Source organism: Rhinolophus sinicus, linkage group LG05, assembly GCF_036562045.2.
Source record: "Rhinolophus sinicus isolate RSC01 linkage group LG05, ASM3656204v1, whole genome shotgun sequence".
Classification (NCBI taxonomy): Eukaryota; Metazoa; Chordata; class Mammalia; order Chiroptera; family Rhinolophidae; genus Rhinolophus; species Rhinolophus sinicus.
This window is the reverse complement of record NC_133755.1, coordinates 66,408,268-66,433,193: the sequence shown is the minus strand read 5'-3', so window position 1 is coordinate 66,433,193 and position 24,926 is coordinate 66,408,268. Positions and strand designations below refer to the sequence as shown.

Sequence of the window (24,926 nt, the reverse complement as noted above, 5' to 3'; positions counted from 1 at the left end):
TTCCTGCAGGAATCATTATTTGATCTGTTCTTCTCTCTGCAAGGAAGTTTTTCATGTGTTTAGCACGGTGAGTGCTGGCTGAATCCAACTGCTAGACCTCTTTGGCCACCTCACAAAACAAATGGCAGCATTAAATCGACCCACTTCCTTATAACTGCTTGTGTGCACCGGGCTTTTTTGGTTTCAAGAACATAAATGCCTGAAACACGTTCAACCTTATCTTTCTTGCCCTTAGTGATGATTAGAGGTGGGGCTTCTTTCCATCCAGATGAATTGCCAAAACACAGGTAACACATGCATTTTCGTAACCAGTAGAAGGAATGTAGGTTGACGAGGCACCCCTCTGATCAATTGTCATTTGAAATCCTTGGCCCATAAACACTGCAGTTTCACCCATAGCAATCATGTTGGAGAGTTGGTATTTAGAAAAGTCGATGCCCTCAACAAAGGACTTGAATGCAAGTGCACGTTTAATAACTTCAGTATCTTCCAGCTTGAACAGCGTTGTCGATCTTCTTAGAGACAGTTCATATCACTGAAGGAAGCCATCCTACCAGTGTTGTTGTGCTTTGAATTCTTCTGGGGATATTTCTAACTGTGGTGCCATTGCAAGGGCAAGTGCTTGAATATCAGCCCTGCGCACAACCAAAGCCTTTGCTCTCCTGTCAGCAATCCATTCACAGGTGATGTCTTCTAGCTCAGGATATAATGGTTGCCAACCTGATCCACACTTGTGCTTCTTAGCATTTCCCTCATCTACCTGTTGACTGAGGTTATCGTACTCTGCTCGCCATTTTCGGACCATTCAGCGATCCAACTTCTCTTCGCAGAAAGCTGTAAGATTCTTGCCCTGGGAGTCCTCCACAATTCCTTTCTTGTACTCAATGGAATAGCTCTTTCTTTTTGCACTCATCTTGTCTGGAGGTCAAAATATTATTTCCTTAAAATCTACCATCAAATTAACTGTTAATTGAAGACTTACAAGACAGCAGTGGCAATAAAAACAACGACAGTTAAGAATAATGGTCCACACAAAAGCGACGAAAAATTGCAAGCACCAAAATTCAGAAAACATTTCTTTATTTCACACGAGTGCATTAAGTACGTCCATAAGAACACACAACATATTGAATTATGAAGATTCATATTACACAAAACCACGTCCGTTCGTTATCAAATGTGCACATTATTTATGTGTTGTGTCTGTACTCCGATTGGTCATTCGGCAATAAGTCTTGAGTTCATCTGTTTACATAGATGTTTACTTCTTGTCCAAAGGCGCTCGCTTGGGTATTTACAGATACTTAATTATAATTTATATTATCATTTATTTTAAGTATTAATGTCAATATTATTTATTTATATTTAATTATATATTAATATTGTTTTATAATTCAATACGTCCATCATGTGTTGCAACGGACATACTAAATGCGTCCATCTGGCTGACGATCTTAACTGGGGCTTATTTTTGGGGTAGGACTTATATTACAAGCATCCTGAAAAAGCATGCTAGGGCTTATTTTCCGGTTAAGTCTTATTTTCGGGGAATTACGGTCCCTGTCTCTCAGCCAGGTTCTTGTTTTATTCTAACGAAAACAGAGAGAGAGAGAGAGAGAAGACTAAGCTTATGTGAGGTCGGGGACACAAAGAATTCACATCTCCCTGATTGAAATCTTAGCTCTCTGAACATTTTAAGGGTTTTGTACAATGATTTTATTTTAAGTGCCACACTCAGAGAAGAACAACCATCGAATTGATGAGTTTCCATTTCACCAGAAAGTTGCTTTTGACTGAATGACAAAACCCTGCAGCGCTTCGCCTGTGCATCCTGGAAAGCACATGCTATGTTCTGTGCGTGGCCAAGAGGGAAGCAGTCGTCAGCCAGAGCCTGTGGCCTGTAAGAGACAATGAATGATCGGTGGTGCCTCTGCGAAGCCAGGTTGCAGGGACTCTGGGGTCCCAGCCAACATCAAGGTTATGGACACAAAACCTGCATCTGAATCCTTGCTGCCCAAATGCAGTCCTGCTTCCTTCAGGAAGCGCTCAGAGCCAACGCCCCACCCAAAGCCACTGACTCTGTAGTGCCCTGTCAATAGTATCACTTACTCAGTGCATCAAAATAATCACTTAACTTCTTACACATTCTTCTTTGTGGAGAAAGTACCTCAAAGCTTGGGACACAGTCACACCTCTGGGGCTTATCAAATGACAAGCTGACAGGATGTCAGATGATGAATTCATTTGGTATGCAGTTGCCTATTTGCCTGATTTGGATTTCAGCTTCCCTAAGAAAATCATCCAGATTTCTGCTGTGCCAAGGAACCTGTTTGTTCAAACACATTGAGCTCTCATCCTTGCCAGGTTTCACGAAACAGGCTGGCCCTGCTGAAGGGGGGTGTTTCACAGGGGTAGGAATTACAGAAAGAAATCTGCCAGCCTCTCCATGGGGGACCGTTCAGCTGGATCTCAGCCACAAAGGAGAACAAAAAGCAAGCTTGCTTTCATCCTCCTGTGCCAGAAGAAATATTGGGGCAGCTCAAACTCCACTGCTGCTGAAAACTAAAGCCTTGTGTTTGTAGGTGGGGGTGCTGGGAGGGTGAGGCAAAGGATGGATTCTGTTTGGATCAAGTGCTCAGATTGTTTCTGTTGCAGAGAGCACTTATAAAAAAGACAGACGTGGCTACGCTTTGCCTTTTAGATCCCTCAAGCCCCCTTTCTGAAGAGCCCAAGATGCACAGTTACATGTATGATGTTTAATTGAACTTTTATTAGGTTTGCTCATGTATCCTCATGAAATACCATCACTGTGAGAAACAATGTGAAGAATATTATTATCTAAATGAGTAACAAAAACTCTAGATCGTCCACGTTACAAAAAAAAAAAAAGATTCGATGATGGATCTGTTTGAACACTGCGATAATTCAATTTCATTTTAGTACCTTTGCCATATGTGATAGTCTATAACTGCCACACCGGTGACATCAATTGTATTTTCCTACTGACTTGAATATTGCCGTCAGAGTGAGCCCTAATGCTGGCATGCATCCACTGCCCGGCTGGACAACCCATGATGTCCCATTGGTCCCCTCGCCTTTATAATGATCCGTTCTAGGAGCGTGCCGCTAGAAATCACCTAAAAGGAGAAAATGGGCCAATCGTCAGGCAATCTTCAGTGACTCAGTGTAGTGAGCCCTCCATTATGTAGTGAAAGAATTCTAACTAATGGATTCATAAATGGCCTCTGGCTGGTTCATCCCCCTCCCACCCCCCCCCCCCCAGTTTCTCAGGTCTCCATTGTAGCTTCTATGATACAGTCAGAAAATTAGATGTGTTACTTATCCGCATATACTACTGTGAGAGTTTGTGACTCAGCCTCCATATCAGGTTTTAAAAATACATTCATACGCTGCAGATAAAAACGACATTCATTGAGGACCCCATATTAGAAATTAGGACCCACTGCCATCCATAAGGATAACTTAGAAAGCTCGTAAAAACTAAGATGCCATAGCTTATTACCAAGAGAATCCTTTCATGAAAACGAAATGCATTTGAAATGATAATCCGTTAGTGACAAGGCCTACCAAACAGGGCAAGAAAAAAAGGACCAAACTCATACACTGGGGTGTAGAGCAGATAATGATGTAGAGAATTTCAGGTTGCCATGGAGACGTTCCCTGGCTCATTGGCTGTGATGCTGCATCCCATCAGAAGCCACCACTCTCTTCTAAGCTCAAAATGAATTCAGTGCTATTCAGGGGGGATTCGTTCACCTTCTCCCATGTGCCTAAAACTGCAGGGTTGGGAGGATCAACAAGGTCTACAACGTAGTCCCCACTGAAAGTGTGCCAGCTGCTAAGTAGCACATACACCATGGCTGTAGCTCAGAAGGTAATTCAATGCCCAGAAGTGTAGTGCAAACAAAAACCGGCGTTTGAAATCACCAGAGACAGACATGAACATGGACCAAAGTTATCAGGATGGCTTCATGGCAGTAGAATTTGAGGGATGGTGACATTTGACACATAGTAGGCCCTCAGTGAGTAAGCACTCTGTGAATGAGCAGAGAGGAGAATGTTCCAGGCAGGAGGAAAAGTATGAGCAGAGCTTCTAAGATGGGGCCAGCATGTTACAAGACAGGAAGGAGACATCCTTTGGGTGAGGGCCTTGGTGAGTAAGTGACATGGGTAAGACGGTTGGGCAAGTTTACTGGAGGCCTGAACTGAGAGTTCATGGGCCCTGGAGATTAATTTAGGTCTGTGAGTAGAGTGGTGATGTAATGAAAGCCATATTTTACAAACATTGGTCAACAGTTAAAGCCCAAGATAGACTGGAGGGGAGTGAAACTATAATCCAAGCAAGGTGGTGACAACCTCGGCTTCTGTGGTGGATGTTTCATTAGGAAAAGGAAGGAATTTTACAAGGAAGCATTCAGGGCATTTGATAACGGGAGAAATGGGTGGAAATACCTGAACTCCTCTCTTGAACACATCAGCTCTGGGACCCCATCTGAAGCCCAGGAGTCTGATCTGGGTTTGGGCTAGAGGTAGTCTTCCACTTTGGGGCATGAAACACAAGGAAAACCAGAAAAGAATGCAGTGGATGTTTCAGGCAGTGAAACTACTCTGGATGAGACTATAATGGTAGCTGTATGTCATTATGCACTTGTCAAAAATCCATAAAAGATACAATGCCAAGGGTGAACCCTAATGTAACCTATGGACTTCGGGTGATAATGACATGTCGGTGTAGGTTCACTGATTGTAGCAAATGTCTCACTCTGGTGAGAGGTTTTGGTTGTGAGGAAGCTGTGGCAGGAGATACCTGGGAAAACCCTTTACGCACTGCTTACTGTCAACCTAAGACAGCTCTAGAAACATACAGTAAGTCCATTCAAAAACAACAACAAAAATAATGTAAATTGCCAGAGTTGGAACCAAAGACCAACCAGACAGTCAATATGTATTCAAAGGTCAGTATGTGGGCAAAGAAGGAAAGCCCACCACGTAAAGGACACTAAAACCATTCAAATGGAAGCAGTATGGGCTCCTAGATAGGAGATGAACTAGAGAAAGCAGAGGCAGTAGGAGCAGCGTCTTCCTGTGAAGGACACTGCAGGCTTCACCCACCAGTGAAGACCCACCAAGGTGGATGGAAGGTCGCAGGCCTTCCTGAGTGGCAGGAAGAATGGTGACAGGATGACGAGCCAAAAATAGGAGTTTAATTATATCCATTAAGGAAATCCTGCAACTGTGGTCCTTATTTCTTTGTTGGAGAAGTTAAATATACCCAGCATGGTCCCACAGTCCTGACAGTATTTTGTGGGGAAGAGATAGAAAACCAACACCTGTTGATTCCGTGGTTTGGGACCCGGGACCCAAAACTAATTATTTGCTGTGATCCCGGGTTGTTTATTTGTTTGATTGATTAAAACCATTAACATGAGAATAATAGCTTTGGATTGCAATGTTACTGGCCTGGTATTCGTGGTTTTCCTAAGCATTTTGACCTCTTTTGGATAAAAGGATGCTCTGACAACCTAATACTGCAGGTAAGGAGAAAGACCTATTAGCATGTGAAAGAAGGCAGTTCAAAATAAGCATGGGTTAAATAGCCCATAGTTAATATCCCTGCTTCCATCTTACCTCCCTTTCAGTGAGTCCTGGCTTATATTGGATACTCATGAGCAGATCAAGGTTATTGATTACATAAAGACCCATAATACACCCAAAAAAAAAAAAAATTTAGGCTGATGGCACCTAAAGTATTCAGATATTTTTAAATCTCTCAGATCAAGCATTTAAATACTGTCTGGTGAGTAGCTTTCTGTAACCTGTGGTCATTACACCCACTCAGATCAGTCTCTGGGTGAATTGCTTTCATCTCCCAGCAGAATCAGTGCTGGCCAGGGTTATTGCTGTAATAATGCACATGTCTGCTGTGAATGTTTACCAGTCAGCTAATCAGTGCACTAGAGAATACATGCCACATTGGCAGCTTTACAAGGCAGACATCATTTTACAATGAACTTCATTATAACTGCAGTGTAATCGTACGGCATTCCCTCTTTTAATTTCTCACCATGAAGCTTTAAATAATTATATATGGATAGATACATACAACTCTAGGTACCATTTATGCATGTAAATGGCACTGATTTTCATAAGGATACTTGCATATACTCACCCAAACATGCGCATACAGTTATTACGAGGCATAGTTGCAATCTTTACATTAAAAAGCGAGTGTTTTTTGTAAGTATCATGTGAAATAAGATTTCTTCACTTGTTTTCTTAACTATGCAATAAAAAACCTGGTGCCCAAATTAGGTACTGGGAACCCTGTTAAAAATCACTGTAAACGTAAACGATGTGCATGTACTGAACGTGTTTTAAATTGCTAACTTAAGAGAAATATAATTGTGATATTTTATATATGGGCAGTAATTGGGAAATGCATACAGTACCTGATTCTGTATTAAGCGGAGTTTTTACATTGTGATTCAGGTTTGAGCAAAAGGAAAGGTTATTTTCAAAAGATCTTACACTTCCACAATAATGACATTTAATATCATCCTCTCCTTGTAGGCCACGTAGTGCAGATTATTTTATGCAAGAAGCTAAACGGATGAAGCATAAAGCAGATGCAATGGTATGTTCCTTTTCTTTCCAGATACGTTCTTCCAAATTATGTTTGTATTGCACCTTCATCACTGGGACAATATAAGCTGGGGTAATTATAAAATCTATTACAAGGATGGCTGGGTCTGTTACATGGAGAAATGTTTATATATAATCAAGTGCTCATAGCCCAATAAATTATTACTTCAACCAATAATGTCTGACTGGGAGAAAGTTCTGGATAAATGAGTATTTTGATTTAGTCCTAAGGTTTGAATAGTAACTAGAGGCAGTGGAGTCAGTGGGTGGCAGTATTATTTTCCTTTAAAAATGAAATCTAGGTTTGCATTTTTCTGTCTCGTTAGCCTGGCCAACCCTTGGCTTGGTCCCAGGATCTAATCCCTTTGCAAAAAGATTCATGTTCTTCGTGTGTACCTGCCAAAATGAATATCTCTCAGAAACTGTATGGCACAGAAACTGTTATACTGCACATAAGATTCTAAAGTCACCGCGATTTGATGTTTACAAAAAATAGCTTTTCTTCCTGGTAGAATCTCCTGTTTTGGAAAGCTTGAAGCTTTTCAGGCATTAGATTTAAAAAAAACTTCTGTTTTTTCCTGAAGTAAATCATATGGTTATTCCATCTTGAGGTCTCATCTAAAGGGCCTCCTACCTGCCTGGGAATGCCAGCTCTGATTCCCTCCAGCGTTTATAGCTGAGATGGGGGGCAGCTGGAGATGAATACGGCATTTCAGATGCCCTTCGCTGTTCTCATCCAGTATTGAAGGTTTTCAAACCCTAACAGTACGCTTCTCCCAGGGCTGCTGCTGATGCCCGTCAGATATTTATTGGATGAAGGTCACTGCCTCGGTTCACTAGTGGACAGGGGAAATAGCCTGACTGTCAGAAGATAGAGAAGGGAAATGGAAGGTGCAGTTCTGGCGAGGGCCAGTCACCTAAAGAAGCTGCGGCCTGGCCGCTATAGCAGAAGACCATTGAACATGAAAGCAGAATGAAATTTTCTGCCTATATCATCCAAGGGTTACCAGGATTATTCATTCAGTGTCATCTTGCCCAGCCCGACACTCTGCTCCAGCCAGAGTGGTCCCCTACTGGCCTCTAAGCACACCTTGCTGATACCACCCAGCCACCGGACCTTTGCACTTGTAGACTCTCATACTCACCCACACTCTCATGTACGCTCACACCTTCAGCATACTCCCCAAAGCCAGCCAAATGGTACCATTCCTTCCCAGTGTCTTTGTCAGGTTTCCTCCCCAGGCCTCTTTGCAGCCCAATCATTTGTTCCCTTTCTATCATCTCTTGTGCCCTGGACTCCTGGCTTTGCATTTTGTTAGTTAATCACAGACTGCCTTGTGCTGTGAACTGTCTTGTGGGTGCACATTTTTTCTCTCCAAATGTACTCTATGTTCCTGGAGGAAACTTGAGTGTATCAAGTGTGCGTAGCACAGAATTGGGTGCTTCAGAAAATATTTACTGAATGAAATGACTTCCTTCATCTGAAAGCGTTGCCAAGAAATATTGCTCAGTATCCTATTAGGGTTATAAGCTATTTAAAAATGTGATTTGCTAATGAGGAAGAGTTGTGCTCTACATTTCTGTTTTCTAAGGCATCGTTATGAGTGAGATTTTTGTTTAGAGGCAAGACTTACATTAGTAATTACAGTATTTGTGTCATTCTGTTTTGAATGATGAATGAGTATTTGAAAACTGGGGAGATTATGTCATTCAAACTTAAGATGTGTAGTTATCCACAGAGAGTAACAATACAGGGAACCAGGAACTTGATGGGTAAGTTTAGATTTATGAGGACCTAAGAATATAAAGTTGATTTGGGCTGATGTGGGGAAAGGTTAACATCAATTTAGACAACCTCATGTAATCCAAAATAATGTTTTTTATTAAATTTCAACTCTTATGTCGCATTTTAGCTAAGCTGAAATAGTGCCTTGGGTTTTATCTCCTCTCTTTTCCTCTCCTCACTCTCACCCTTAAGTGAAGGGTAAAATAACTGAAAATAAATAAATAAATAAAAACCCGCACAATAAGAGAAAGGCATGGAGATGTAAATGTCACAGATATTATAAGATATTATAAAAGACAATAACCAACGCCGGTCAACTGTCAAAATTGGAGTATGCCCAAAAAAGTATGAAAACTCTTATGTGGAATCAGACACAGCAACATTGCGGTATATTAGCTTTGCATGGAAAGACAAGGAATGAAGCTATTTGGGGTTATAAGGGGGAAACAGATTAGAGCAGCCGTGAAGTTCTAAGCAATTCTGATTGGCCATCACTATAAAGATTTGATACAATTCTGTATGTAGCCATTCGCTCACTTGCCTAAACCAGTAGCAGATAACTAGAGAAGGAAGTATCCTATTTTTCTCTCAGCTCCGTTCACAAGATTTTAGAACTCAAAAGTCAGGTTTCTCAAAATGTGTAGACTATTTGACAAGGGCATTTTAAAAACTGTATGCTTAAGGAAAACACTGTTTTAATTCTGTTGATCAGGTGGAGAAGTTTGGAAAGGCCTTGAACTACGCCGAAGCGGCCTTGTCATTCATTGAGTGTGGAAATGCAATGGAGCAGGGCCCAATGGAATCCAAATCTCCTTACACCATGTATTCAGAAACAGTGGAGCTCATCAGGTAAGCACTGTGTTTTCGTGCTAGGGGTTGGGGGTGAGGAAAGTATGTGAGTCCTCTGAAGCCAGAGAAAAGAATGTCATCCTGCACTCTCAGCTACCAAGAACCAACAAAAAGTAAGACTGTGAGGTTTTGCATGGAGCTTTTGCCACACACACACACCCACCTCCTTTCTTCTGTGAGTGAGGTAGGGCAGCTCCAATAACCTGCAGGGAGGAAGCTGAGTCTGATGAGACATGACATGCCCACTTCACCCAGGAATGCCCACTTCACCCTAGGAAGTGACAGATTTTTAACTCATTCCACCTCTATGCTGCTTTTTCTGTATCCAATCCAGGTTAGTATACTCTCAGTCCTAAGTCTACCAAAACACAACTCAGGAGTATTTAATGAAGGGGAAGAGAATTCATGGGGATTTTAGGAAAGGAAATTCATTGTATGCTGTACTATCTCAGAGGGTCCTGGCGTTGTTCTCTAAGATCTGGGTGTGAGCATCATTCCCCAAACCTGGATAAAGACACGTAACGTGAGCAGGGTTTCTGATGGGAGCACATCACAGGGTTGATGGGAGATGCTTGTCATCCATGACGGAGGCCTGGAAAGGCACATCATTAATGTCTCTTTAATGAACCACTAAGGGAATTTCCTCTACTAACCCTGTTGAGAACCTTTGTCATATGATTTATGTTTTTAGCCAGTTCAAGTGCTCTGGATAATGTCTAGAACCATGATGTAAAATAATTCTTCCCAAAACTAACAGAAACGAAAACCTCACTGGATGGGCTCAGTAGTAGAGTGGAGATGACTGAGGATAAAAATCAATGAACAGGAAGTAGAATTTACCCAAACTGAGCAGCAGAGACAAAATAGACTAAGAAGGAAAAAGGGTAGAGCCTCAGGCACAATGACAAAAGATCCAACATGTGTATCTTTGGAGTTCCAGTAGGAGAGAAAGAGAGTAGCACTGAAAGAGTATTTGAAGAAGTAATGTCTGAAACTTGCCAAATTTGGCAAAAGACATAAACCTACAGGCTCAAGAAGAAACCCAAATAGGATAAACCCTAAGAAATGCACGTGAAGACACATCATAACTACATTCCTGAAAACTAAAGAGAAAAATCCTGAAGCAGCCAAGAGAAATAACATGTTACCTAGCGGGAAGCACCAATTCAAGTGACAGCAGACTTCTCAGCTGAAACCATGAATACCACAAGGGAGTGACACTACATTTTTCAAGTGCTGAAAGAAAAAACTGTCAAGCCATGAATCCTAGATTCAGCGAAACTTCATTCTTTGGGAATGGAGAGGAAATAAAAATATTCTCAGCCTAAGGAAAACTAAAAGTATTTATTTCTAACAGACCCACCCTTATAAATTGGCTAAAAGAAGTTCCTCAAACAGAGAAAGTAAATGACAAAATAAGGAATCTTGGGGCATCAGGAAGGAAGAAAGAGCAATGGAAAAACGGAAATTGGGATACATGCAGTAAACTGTCGTGATTAATTTTAGAAATCATATTGGATTATTGAAACAAAACTTATACCACCATCTGATACTCAAGACAGTGTTATTTAAAAGTAGGGAAAGTAAAGGGACCTAAATGGAAGTAAGGTTTCCACACTTCACCCAAAGTGGGAAAAGCTGATACCAGTAAATTGTGATGTCACTTAACATATATTATAATACCCAGAACAACCACTGTGGAAAACTATGCAAAGAGATACATTCAAAAACACTACAAATCTGCATGTTGTGGAAATAGTGTAATAACACTATCATTTCTTGAACAATTTACAAGGAGCCAGCCTGCTATGCCAAAAGCTTTACAAATACTGTCTCAGTGAATGTTACAACAATACTGTTATTAGCAATATCACTCTTACTTTATAAGTAAAGAAACAGAGACTTAAAGACATTCCTTTGTCGAAACTCTTATAACTAATAAGTGTCTGACCTGGAATTTGAACCCAGAACTCCTTCACCATTCTACACACTGCCTCAGCTATCTCCAAGAGTCTGCAATAACTTAGTAATTATTGGAGAAAAAAATGGCCATAGTCCCCCTGGTGCCGAGAAATAAGTGGGATTAAGTAAAATTCCTAAAAGCCACTAGTTATGCACTCGGGACACTTATGTTGCTGTCAAAGTAAGCATTCCATCATAATGAAAAAAGGGTAAGTCCAAGCATCCATCTGAGGTACAACAAATGAATATTTTTTTCTGGAGGTTGACCTGGAAGGATTGAATTTTGCCTCCATCTTGTCAGCCACTCGGCCATAAATCAAAATTTGTAAAAATGGATGTGTCACCATATACGTGGGTAATGCTTGAATTGGTATCACTCTTCACCTCTGTAGCATTTGAACTTTTATTGTTAAAGAGCAGAAGGTTGCTAGATGGTCACAAAAGTCATTTTGTTCTAGTCATCATAATAATATGATGTTTAAGGAAAATGGGCAGCATCAGCTAGCTTTTAAGAAAGGATTATAAGAGGCAGCCAGTTAGCTCAGTTGGTTGGAGTGCGGTGCTCTTGACAGCAAGGTTGCCGGTTCGATTCCTGCATGGGCCACCGTGAGCTGCGCCCTCCACAACTAGATCGAAACAACTACTTGACTTAGAACTGATGAGTCCTGGAAAAACACACTTAAAATAAATAAAAGCTTAAAAAAAAAAGAAAAGGATTATGAGCAAGCACTAGGAGAACTTAAGTATTGGACAGAGAGAGAGAAATCTGTTGTGACTAAGAGAGCCTTTTTTTTTTCAATTTCTTTAGTTTTGCTTTCTTTTCTTTGCTTTTTTTTCTAGGTATGCTATGAGACTAAAAACCCACTCTGGCCCCAATGCCACACCAGAGGACAAGCAACTGGCCGCATTATGGTGAGTGCATCATATCAGCTTAAAATAACCTCCCCAGCCCATATACCTTCATAGGCAAATCAGGTGCTGAAATGCATAACTTTTTCTAGTGCCCGCTAACATGCAAAACCTAATGCAGTTCTCAGGGTGGCCTGGGAGAGCCCACCCCATTGCTTGCCGCTGTACCAGGCCTGGTGTGCATTGAGGCATTAGACAGGTCCACAATGCAAAGATAAGTTTTTCAGTGTGTGTATGTGTGTGTGTTAATTATTTGAATGTGGATTGGGCCAAATGTAACTCGTCTCTTGTTTTAACATCTTACTTGCAATGAAAATAATTCCTCTGCCTTTCTACATGTGGGATCAGTATGACTCAGTCAAGGTGACGCGTTCAAGTTCTCACCACATTGAACTGAGGAGAAGTTCACTACACTGTGATGATAAAAACATTTCTTTTAAAATGTTAACTAACATGGAATAGATTTTTTTCTATATCTATAATGGTTACAATAATAATGGTTATGTGATAATAATAACCATTGCGTTGTGTTTGGCATGGTGGTAATCTAGCATGTCAACACCACACCTGAATCAGCAAATAACTGTGAAGGAAAAGAGCCCAGGAAAAGAGGAAATGTCTCAGGACATGCTTTCTGTGCTCTTTTCAAACTTTAAGCTATGTATTAGGATTAATAATGATGATTAATAATATATCAGCATACTAATATGCAAATAATAAACATATAAAATAAAATAATGGTAACTACCCCTCAGCATGGAGTTTTTATTGTTTATAAAAGACTTTGATATCTGTTCATTTTATTTGAACTAATTGTAATCCAATAAAGTCGTTTAAAAGTAAAGGAATAAAAACAGGTGGAAGGCTACCTTTCAGCAAAGCCAATGCTGCCAGAAGTCCAGGGACTCAGAGGGAAATCCGAGTAAGGTGGCTCTGGCCTGAAAGTCCCCCAAAAAGCGGTGAAAGCTTGTGTTCTCGAGCTTCCTCACTCCTCTAACGGAGAGACACTGCCCCCTAGTGGCGAAAGAAGAAACGGCCAGCCCCGCGCCCCAACAAAGTAATAGAGTTAGTACTAAGTGACCTAACGGTAAATATACCGGGGGTGCAAAAAAAAAAAAAATGTGTACAAGTGGACACATTGGTCAACGTTGCTCAAGCAGTAGTTCGCCGTAATCAGAAGTGTCTGGACACTGATGGTAACCACTTTGAGCACCTCTTGTAATTGCAGAAGTCAAACGTGACTTGTATCCATCTTTTGTTATCGGTATAAATTGAGTATTACAATTTTAATGCAGTTTTTTCCTTTCTTAAAATGTGTATACTTTTTTTGGCACCTTCTGTATTTAGGGAGTAATTCCTTGAAATTTTGAACAAAAGGAATACTTACAGACATATACTTATGTACAGGAATGATTGATGATAGATAGATTAGATAGATAGATAGATAGATAGATAGATAGATAGATAGATAGATAGATTGTATATATATCATGGTATAAATATTGAGTGCCTTGGAACAAGATTTGTTTCAAGTCTTGTTTGCAAAGGACGCACTCATGCTTTCAGGGCTCAATTCTCTTCTTTTGCTGCAGTTATCGATGCCTGGCTCTCCTGTACTGGCGGATGTTTCGCCTCAAAAGGGATCATGCTGTAAAGTATTCAAAAGCACTTATCGACTATTTCAAGGTACTGTCTGGCTAATGGGTGACATTTTTCCTTATATTCAGTTGTCTCCTTGTCAAGGACATTTTTGAGGAGCCTGGTAGATTTCATAGCTTTGGGGATGATCCGGGGACCCTCTGACACCCACATTAACACCATTTATGCATACCCGTGGTGTTCAGGGCTCAGAGAATGACCTTCAGAACCCATCTGATTTATCTCCCTGCCTTGAGTCCAAGTATTTTTATGGCTTCAAGAGAAAGAAGATCCAGTTACCCATTCCATATCCTAGGAAATTCATCTTGATAGCTAACATAAATTCCTCATGTTCACGTCGAGCTTCTATCTCTTACAAGTAACTACTTAGAACTTCCTCTCAGCTATCGCCAGGAGCTCCTTTAATGTTAATAAAGTTGTTATTTTAAATGATAAGAAATGACTTGTTAGAACTCAGAGGCACTGGGACAATAGCAATGTGTGACTATAAAGGTAGAATTAGAACTTTCACCTGTCTCAAGGAATGAAATAATTTTCACTGAGAGAATAAAACAAGAAAACCTTCTCTGATGTGCCATGGTGAAGTGGACCTAAACTAATAATTAATTGGAGGTTTCTGCGCCTCTTCGCTGTCCACTTGGCTATAGAAGCAAGCAATTACTCCGTCTCTACCTCCACCAACCCTTTGTCAGATACACAACCATCATTTCAGCTCCTTTAATCCCCAGTCTCCACTTCTTAGAGAGTATCTCTGATGCCCAGGCTATGTTGGGGTTCTCATGGGCTGTGTCCAGCATGTCGCCTCCCTCCTGGTCATGAGTGGAGAGTAAACAGGTACTCAGCCAAGGAGATGACTGTCTTGGCCCATTGACCATCGTGTGTCATAATAACAAAAACTGACACAAAGCCTTTCCCTTCACTTTGGGTACCTAAGGTCGAGCGACGTCGTTTTCAAAATTTTTGGGTCTGAGAGCTGATAACTAAGAAGAGTTATGAAAGTCAAGACAGATGCTTGACTAAAGAAGGAATCTGAGCTCTGTAGGCCACAGAATTTACAACAGAACTTTTAAACACTACAAGAAGTTATTACTGTGTGTGTGCAGTCCGTGAATACGTACAGAATGGGGAGAGATCACAACTTAGAAATCAGAGTTCTTCATCCAGGAGTTATTGGTAGTTGTCTGTAATCAAAAGCTATTTAAATGCTTCTTAAAGTTCAGAGATTATGAAACCCTCAGGTAACAATGATTATTTGTCCATAATGAATGTGCTTTCTTGGTATGGAGCTGTCTCTATACAGAGGCCTTTGTTCCCACCCAGGTTTTTTAGTGGTAGTGGAAGAAGCCTGAAGGCAATTACAAAATTGCCACCCGGATGGCCATTTCTTACTATTTTGATAATACCCCCACTGAAAACCAAAAATCAATCGCTGCTTCATAAAGTTCTTTTTAACCAAAAGAAATGCTTTGTCTCTGGGGAACCAGCCTGAGACTCTTTATGTCTCTGGAAGGAAAAATTCACATCAGCATCATAAAGACCGTTTTTTTTCCTTAACAGTCCCATAGACTTGGATCCAAGAAAGCATTCTTGGGCTCTCAGAGAGGAAATCTGTTTGTACACTTAGGAACTTTCCTTGCTAAGGCAGAACTTCTTGTAAATGGCCTGATGCCAACAGCTGGCTCGTTCAACCTAACACCCCAAATCAGACTATTCAGGTAAAGCAGGATTTTTGATGACCCTATCTTTCAGGGAAATATATTTTAATCTGTTCTTTAGAAATATTCAAGAGCAACTTCCTTTAGGAGAAATACTTTTAAGCCTCATAAGTTAAAATAATGGAATTTGACGTCTCGTATATTTTCAGGCATTAAATGTTATGGCAGTTAAATGTAAGTTTAAGATGAAAGAATTAGACTGGTTCAGGATTCAGCAGCCCCTCCGGATTATGATTTCATTCGGTGCATGGAACTCCCAGGCTGTGGGGTGAGCTGTGGAACCCCACAGGTCAGGCAGCTGCCCTTGCCCAGGTTCCAGCCTAAAAACTGTGTGTGACTTCCCAGATCCAGTCTCCAGGAATCTGCATTTTATCTGCCGTGTCTGCCATGACTTCTCTCAGCTGTCACCTGAGCACATGTTATTGCTAGCTCTTTAAACTTCAGCAGATGACTCACTGTCAATGTTTTTCTTTTCCTGCAGAATTCGTCTAAAGCTGCCCAAGCCCCATCTCCATGGGGGGCCAGTGGAAAGTAAGTTCATTTGTTTCTAAGTAAAGGCAATAAATAAGTCAGTGCCCGATGCTGGGCAGCGTGCTGCTTTGCTTACAATGCCCCGAGGGGCTGCCCCACCTCACCTGGTGCCAACCTCTCCACCCTTGTTTTTTTACGCTCTGCTTTTCCAGGAGCACTGGAACCCCATCCCCCATGTCTCCCAACCCCTCCCCCACCAGCTCTGTGGGATCTCAGGGGAGCCTCTCGAGCACCAGCACCCTCTCCCCTTCCACCATCGTCAGCATCCCGCAGCGCATCCACCAGATGGCAGCGAATCACGTCAGCATCACCAACAGCATCCTCCATAGCTATGACTACTGGGAGATGGCGGACAACCTGGCCAAGGAAAACAGAGGTGTGTGCTTCTGGGAGTGTGTGCATGGTTCGGCCACAGCTCAGGGAGACAGCGTGAGCCTTAGGCATCTTCAAACAAGTCATCATTCACCCAAGAAGAAATCGTAGAAGCTGTCACCTACTGTGTGAAACTTGTCCCAACCTCTTCCCCTCACTCAGGGCCTCCTATGCCTTTACCTACCTTTGTCTTCACTGTAGAAAATTAGAGACAAAGGTAGAGGTAAAAATGGTATAGACACAGATGATATAAATACATACAGATACAGATATAGATAGATACACACATGACCACATCTTGAAGGTAAGGATTATATTTTATTCTACTTTGTGTTCCCAAGACCTGCACAGTACCTAGAATACAGTTGGAGATCTGAACTACTGATTGATTGATTAATGAGTATGAATATTACTAGCTGTTTAAGTGATAGCTGCTTACCACTGAAAAGAGGTTGTCTTACGTGTAGCAGTAAGCTATATTTCTTTTTAAATGTTTGTTTTTACTAATTCTGAAAGGAATACATGTTTACAATTTGCATGGCTAAATTTATAAAGTACAAAAAACTATAGAGAAAAAAATTTTTACATCAATAGTAGTCTTATCACCAAGAAATAATTACTGTTAACATTCTAACTTAAGTTTCGTCTAGTTTCCTCTGAATATGCATGATTTTTGCCAAAATAAGATCATAGTATATATACACTGTTATATCCTGTCTTTTTTATTTAACTTTCTATTAGGTGTTTTTCCATGGCACTAACTAGTTCAAAAATATCCTTTATAATGGTTTTACAATATTGTTATAATAGTGGTTATGCATTCATAAACAAACATGATTTCTCAAACCTTTCCCCTGTTACTGGACATTTAGGTTACTTCCAATCTTTTTCCACTGTTACAAATTATGTTACAAATATTTTTATATAAATCATTGTCCATATTTTTTATTATTTCCATAAGAGTGAGTTGTGGAAGTAGAATTTTGGGGTCAAGAGGTATAGATTCTTTTAAAATATATATTGTTAAATATCTTGGTATATACTGTTAACCTTTTTCCCAAAGGATTACACCAACTTACTACTCTCCCTTTAGCAATGGGTGAGAGTACAAATTTGAGGTCACGTCAAACCTTTAAATGCAAATTTTGTTCCCACGATATCATAAGCCTCTGAGGACAAGACCATGATGCCCACAATGAGATGAGGAATTTATGGCACAGATAGGCAGATATGCTGACTGCATGAAATTGATAATAAAGCCAGATAGTATGTGACATTCAGCCCACAGGTGGTGACCCTGAAAATCCAATGGGAAGCCAGCATGGAACAGGGTTTTGAAAAGCAAGTAGTAGTTGAGTACCTGAGAGGCAGTGGGGTGGGTGTCACAGGCACACAAAACAGCAGGGACAAATGTATAAAATTTTACGTGGCCCATTTGGGAAACACTGAGCAGGCCAGGCTCCAGTTGGTACTGCCAGCTGCCCGCTAGACGTCTCCTACCAGAGGGCTCAGTGCCACAAGTCCAACGTGAAGTCAGCATTTTCTCCACCCGCTCCTCCTCCCTGTCCTGTTCCCGGGTCCCTGCCATGGCCACCTCCCCAGCCACCTGGACAGGGGTCTTCTCTAACCCCTCCTTTGTCTTCCCAGCATATAGATCACCACCTTTGAGAAACTTCTCCCATCCCTTCCTTTCGGAAGTAGTGTTCCATGATCCAGTTATGACAGCATAGCAGCCATATGAATTTATTTGTCTCTGTTAGCCACTAAGCTGTGACTCCTGAGAGAGATGGTTCATCTTGGCACACTCTTTGCCTCTACCCCCCCATCCCCCGCCTCTGTGCCCAGCATAATGCCTTGGCACACAATAAGTGTTTAATGACAGGGCAAATGCAGAGAATATCCGAGGACTAGGAGGTGACCTCAGCAGAGATGTGTCAGAGCCATCTCTTATTTGCCCCCAGGAGCCTAGACTCGCTCCAGGGGCTCAGCACACACCACAGCTGAGTCCAGGATACAGGATGACAGAGCCCACGTACAGGGAGGGATGCGTTACTGCACGAGGAGAACACAGTCTGAGGACATCAGTGTTCTTTGCTGTTTGGCTAAGTAACTATTATTCATTTGAATTCAAAATGGCCGATAGAATGGATATGGAACACGTTCTCCACCTTTGGGTTTCATTCTGTACAACTGCATGCTAAGGTCACATGATGGAACCTAGAATGCGTGATTCATAGACCACGAATGGAATAGTTTCCTAAGTTACCCAGGTGTCTCAGGGTAGCACACTTGGCATGTGTGGCACGCTAACGACTCTCTGTCCCCTAGAATTCTTCAACGACCTGGACCTGCTCATGGGGCCTGTCACCCTGCACAGCAGCATGGAACACCTGGTCCAGTACTCCCAGCAGGGCCTGCACTGGCTGCGGAACAGCACCCACCTGTCGTAGGGACCTCGCCCTTGAGCTGGATTGTGCTCTCTTCTCCACAGATGGCTCAATGTTTCAGGACACTGTGCTACTGAAATCCCCAGCATTTATCAAACTGCAGTGACTATTTCTCAGCATCGAACAATGGTCTTTTCCCAGGGCATGTGTGTTTGTATGTGTGGGTGTAGAAGAAGCTGCCTGTGTATGTAAGATACACAGTTCTTTAGAACACATTTTCTTTGTCTGGTTTCCATAATCCCAGGCTAGACAAAGTGATCAGAGCTTTCTGATTAGAGAAAATACACTTACACACATACACACACAAAATCAGTCTCTCTCTCTCTCTCTCTCTCTCTCTCTCTCTCTCTCTCTCTCTCACGCACGCACGCACGCACTCTCTATTTCAAAGCTCAACCATGACTTCTTAGAACATTCAACCAAAATCCGATGGGTTAGTTAGCCAGGTGCAGTGCCCCACGCCAAAAGCTTAACTGCCAGTTAGGATGAACCTAGTCCTTATATTATTGATTACTTTCAGTATTAATATACTATTCCCCAATTATTTTTTAATTGTGTATATTAATGGGTAATTGAATAATGAAAATAAGTCAGTTATTTTTGTGCTGGATGTTTACTAGGTTGCATGTTACCAAATACCCTGCCTCTCATCAGACACCTGACCCCTTCACCCACCTGTATTATCAATTAAACACGTTATAAGCAAATGGCTCAACTCCCACAGGCCTTCCCTGCCCCCCAAACAGTATGAAAATGGCACTGAGATTTGGTAAGGACTCAGTGTCTTTGACCGTGAACCAACATGAAAGCAGCAACAGCTGCATCTTGGAGCCGAGTTAGGAATTGAAATCTTTTGCACATGTAGCAACAAACCCGCCCAGCACATGTGTTTGTTTCTTTTTCCTGCCACTGTGATATGGCGGCTGTACAGCCACGTGGCGTTTGTCCACTGATATTTTTTCAAGTCTTTTCTTTCCATAATAGCTTTCTTACAAATTTTCTTGGCCAAATTAGGACATTACCTAGAAGGCCCCTTCACTAGGAGTCTGTATCTGTTGCTTATCTGGCTGAGAACTACTTGCTGTCATGGTACTATCTAACCCTCTCAGAATGTGCCCCTTTAATGCATTTTGAACTGGGGGGTATGTTTCAGGCTTTGATGAGCAAGCTGCTTACTGCCCAGGGGGAGTTATTCCTGTGGTGGTCGCAATGCTGTTTGGGTAGCAACGACCAGAACATTGCACTTCCATCCCGTGCGTCTGCTCTGTCTTGCCCTTGAGTCTTTCCTTTTTCCTTTCTCTTCTTTTTTTTTTCTTTGATTAAGTTTATGTTTGTTTTTTAACATCTTGTTTAGTTTTTGTCTGAAACTTGTTTCTTTGATAGTCTCTTGCCACGCCCTAGATTTAGTCTTCTTGTGAAATATACTTGGATATAAAAATATTGGTTAAAAAGAAAAACTCCTGGAAAACAAAAAGGATATCCCTTGCCACACTTTAAAAACAAAACAAAGTCCTTGAGGCCTCTCGCTTGACAACATTGTACCAGGACAGTCTGAGAAAAATAAGTGGAGCAATCCATTTTTCAAGGTGATGGTGGCACAAAGCATTTATAACAGATATGGATGTATGCTTTCACTGGTGGTCTCATTAAACAACCTTCCTTCAGTGGAAGCCTACATCTGGTCTGCTTGCAGCGCTAGCATTTTTGTCAGTTGATCATAGGTGGGAAATAAGATTGCTGTAATTCCCTAGGTAAACACTGATTCAAAACTGTACAAATGATTGAAGCACTTTGGTGATCTGAAATTCATTTAAAACGAGCAGGTCAAGGGTTTATGAAATTTGCATATGGCTTTGGCCTTCAAGCATCTTGAACTATTAACAGAATTTCTAGTTTGCATTTATCCAACTGAGGTGCTTCTCCCATCCCTCCTACTAGTTGTTGTTCGCAGAGTTTATGGTCCCATTTGATGTTGGAAATTTGTGTCGAACTTACGAAATGGTAAATTGTTTTCTTGGAGGACTGAGGCTTAGTTCTGCTTGCTCTTGCTGAATTCTGATGAAATGTTCAAACTGTCACATAAAGGGTCCCTCAGGGTCTGTCCTGCATCCCCAGGGCGTTTTGCTGGCCTCCTCCATCTTTAAAGCTGCAGGCCTTGTGTGGTATCCACATGATGGCCTCCAGCTGACACACATGTAGCCTCTAGGTGACTGTGCCAGTGGCATTTTATCAGCCCTTTGGTGACCGATGTTTCCCAACCAAACACCACTGGTCATTTCGGGGATGGTCAGAGCGTGCAGTTCCTCTCACTGCCTTGTGTTTCTTCGGTAGAGAATGCTGGGCCGTGATTTCTGTTTGCTTGGACGTAGATGATTTTGGTAAGGAACCATCTTCTGATCATTGCTTGTGAAAGTCATTCATAACTGTTCCTTTTATTTATCTTTGTTCAAAGTAGAAATATCTCGTGTTTTTTAATTATAAAAGCAATACATGCTCATTGTAAAAATTCAGACAATACAGAACTGTAGAAAGTAGAAGGTGATAAGTCCCACCCCCAAGAGACAACCACTGCTCACAGTTTTGTGTACATCCTTCTAGAGATTCTCCCATTTCAATACATAATGTCTATTGTCATTTTTTCTATTTGAAAACATATTATTTCCTCAAAAGTTCAACACAAGTTCAACTGACCTTATCCTTCCATGACCTGAATGGATGCCATGTTTTATCACAGTGCTAGAGTTACCTTTCAAAGAAAGTAACCCAAATACATTCCTGATCAAAATTTGGGATTTGTTACTATTCTACATAGATCAGACTTATGTGCAGAGTTGTGCCTGGACAGAGAGGTTTGGTTAAAACAGATATGTCTGGAAACTTGCAAATTGCAAATGGAAACTTGGACCCACTATCTAAAGAGGAACGTACTGGAAAAACAACCTGAAGAGCTGACAAATTGTGTACTAGATTGAACACAGTGAACACAATGCAATGAGACTTTATGCACTCAAACTTATCCTCGTATGTACAACAATGATGTGTGTATTATATAACAGTGATGTGTACATTTCTGACATCCCATACATGATATACACAGTTTGTATAAATGCATACATTTAAAAATATATATGTACAATACAGCTACCATAAAACTGTAGGATGCCTGAAGGCTATTACTAGTGCCTAATATTGAGTATAAGTCACTGCGTGTTCGCATCACATTGGAAGTGCAGTAATTGTTATAAAATTAATCAGTGCAGCCAACATTATTTATGAATCACATCTTTGAAACTGTGCAGTAGTATATACATATATATTTTTAAATAACATTTTTCACAGTTTTCCAGAGTTACTGTTGAAATCTGTACCACCAAAAAAAAAAAAAAAAAAAAAAAAAACTAGATTTTTTTAATGATATAGACACTCTTCAGACCCAGTAATCTGTGTGTGATTTCCTGTTTGTAGATACCCAAGAGACTTTAGCAGTCACCAGCCTTAATGCATGTACAGGATATTATTGTGACTTAATTTATCTGCAGTTCTTAATCCATGTGAAATTGGAATTTATAAACTGACTTGGATTAAATATGTCTGCCTTCCTAAGGTTGCAAATGTTACATTAAATGATCTATGTTGTAAACGAGAGAAATTGAGTTGTACGTAAAAAACATCCACCATTCTCTGTGAATATTTTTACAAGTCACCTTCAGAATCAAAATATGTTTGAGTAAGTATTCTGGTCCCCAGGTCATAATCTCTTTAGAGTGACCTTGTTGTTTTCATGAATTTTTTTAATGTAGCTCCCACAGATTGTCATTACCAAGTCTGCTATTTTTCATGAGAAGAAAAAGTATGTTTTTGTTCGTTACAGTTATACTTTTTACTGCTTGTATTTCCCATTTCCCAGCCCATATACACACATGCGCACGTGTGCATGAGAATACACCCAAGGTCCCAGCGAACACTGAGTAGGAGGCTTGAGGGGTTCATATTGACGACTGCATTGATGCCTGTCCAACCAGTGGCCCTGGGACACACTTCCACTCGACATTCCTGAATGACACAGGTTAATTCCGTGACTTGTGTGTGCCGGGTTTTTCCAACTCAAACCTACATGGTGGAATATTTGTAATATTTGGTGGATGAAAAGAAGAGAATTTTGAACTAATAGGTGCAAACACTAGACCAGTGGCTTGCCATGATAGAGCCCCTTGGTGGGAGGGTTTTTGGTTAACTTCATTTTTCAGTCTTCTCTCTTTACGTTTTCATTCTCCTCTTCCCCAAACTAAACTAAGCGAAGAGGTTGAATGAGCAACAAAAACAACCTGATTACTTCACTTGACCCAGCCCGTCTCCTTAGATTCAGATATGCCTTGTCATGAAGCAGAAACATAGATCTGCATCACCATGGAGACCGCCTCACCCCCAAAGATGGCCAGGACCGGGGACTTGGCTATGCTTACTCCAGGGACCACCGACTTGCTACTCTTTCCCAGATGATTTGGGCAAAGAGACGCCCAGCAGTCTTTCAAGAACTGTCTTTCTCTTACGCAGTTTTGCCTACTACCCAGCTGAAGTCTGTTCTTATCAGAATCATATTTTTAAGAAGTAACACATTTTTGATGAAACCTGGATCAACTGGAGTCTTGAAAGACTTTTTTTTTTTTTTTAATGAAAGGAAAAAAACAACATGAACTGCATTTCCAACAATTTGGAGCCAGAGTTTATTTCCTCGTTTTCACGTTCCCAGAAGAGCACAGTCTTTCAATAATACAACTTCCTGACAAACAGCACAAGAAATGTTTAGACTTGAGATTTGTGTTCTTTGTCCAAACTGAATGATTCTGTATTTGTCATCAGCGGGGTGAATTTGTTTGCTTGGCATGAGGAAAATTATAAAACTCTGTTCTCAAACTAATGATATCTGACCGTGGTTGTTTTGGTTTTCATTGTTTAATTGGTGAATCCTGGGGAACACTGTGTTTTGCCAGGACCCATCAGCTCCAAGTCAAGTCGTTGTTTTCAATCTAGTTGTAAAGGGTGCAGCACCCTGGCCCATGTGAGAATCAAACCGGTGACCTGAGCACTGCACTCTAACCAACTGAGCCAACCGGCCGCCCCAGATAGTTTTAATCCAAGTAGTCGCAGTGGTCTGCTAAGCATCATTAGACATTACAGACCACTACTACTGATGAAATTGTATGCTCTTCCCTGTGCTTTTAAGTATGTGAGAAAAACCTTAACCCAAGCAATTAATAAAGACCAGTGGCTTTAGTAAGGATCCCTCCCTTCAGCTTCTCAAAATTTGTGAACACTTTTTCCAAGGAAATTCCAGTAGATCCCCACTAGGTACCCCAGATCTCCAACCCCTGAAGAGGGTCTCTTCTCCCAGGCTGCTTCTAAGTGGTCTGCGTGCCTGGAGCCTGAGTGCTTCACTTTGGTGGTGGCTCATATCTGTATAAAGGAAGTGCAAATGGCAGTTCCCCCTTTTCTGTCTCCCTGTCGTGTAAGAGTAAAAGTTGCTCCCACTCTGCTGCGTTTATCGTATTGCGAATAAGCAAAAACCCCCAGTCAAATCGTGACTAATTCAATAGTGAATTCTTTTGACAAGATATCAGGAAGGAATGGAGTTTGTCTAACATGTGTCTAGGGGGTCTTATATTTTGTCTGAGTTTAAATTACCATGTACAAAGATGATAGAATCATTGACCATTTGTTTTACTGTTTGGAGATTTTGCATGATACGCATGCAGCACAGTTTCTGCTGGGAAAACATCACACTGTAACAGAACGAGCCTTAAGGATTTATAAGAATAAGCACTTTTATATTTAAAAGTAAATATTAGTGCCTCAAGGAGATTACTTTTTAATATATTAATAAACCGTGAAATCAACATCACTCATTGTCAAAAACATCCTATCTCTTCCTAGAACTTCTGAGTAAAACCGCCTTTCTCACCGTAGTGTTACAGTAGTTTGTTTTTAAAATAGTCAGCTAGTGACAAACTACATTTTCCTCAATCCATCCAAATA

At 41.0% G+C, this 24,926-nt stretch overlaps 1 protein-coding gene across 8 annotated transcripts in view; it reads left to right on the top strand.

Annotated features, from left to right (window-relative positions):
- Window positions 1-23,814, top strand: part of AFF3 (ALF transcription elongation factor 3) — a 543,284-nt gene extending 519,470 nt beyond the window's left edge. For all 8 annotated transcript variants that reach the window (XM_074332383.1, XM_074332377.1, XM_074332384.1 and 5 more), the window contains 7 exons: window positions 6,592-6,655; window positions 9,162-9,298; window positions 12,101-12,172; window positions 13,762-13,855; window positions 16,025-16,074; window positions 16,227-16,450; window positions 18,775-23,814. In XM_074332383.1, the coding sequence (XP_074188484.1) occupies window positions 6,592-6,655; window positions 9,162-9,298; window positions 12,101-12,172; window positions 13,762-13,855; window positions 16,025-16,074; window positions 16,227-16,450; window positions 18,775-18,896 (763 nt within the window). In that variant the 3' untranslated portion in view covers window positions 18,897-23,814. The remainder of the gene's footprint in view (window positions 1-6,591; window positions 6,656-9,161; window positions 9,299-12,100; window positions 12,173-13,761; window positions 13,856-16,024; window positions 16,075-16,226; window positions 16,451-18,774) is intronic.
- The last annotated feature ends 1,112 nt before the right edge of the window (window positions 23,815-24,926 follow it).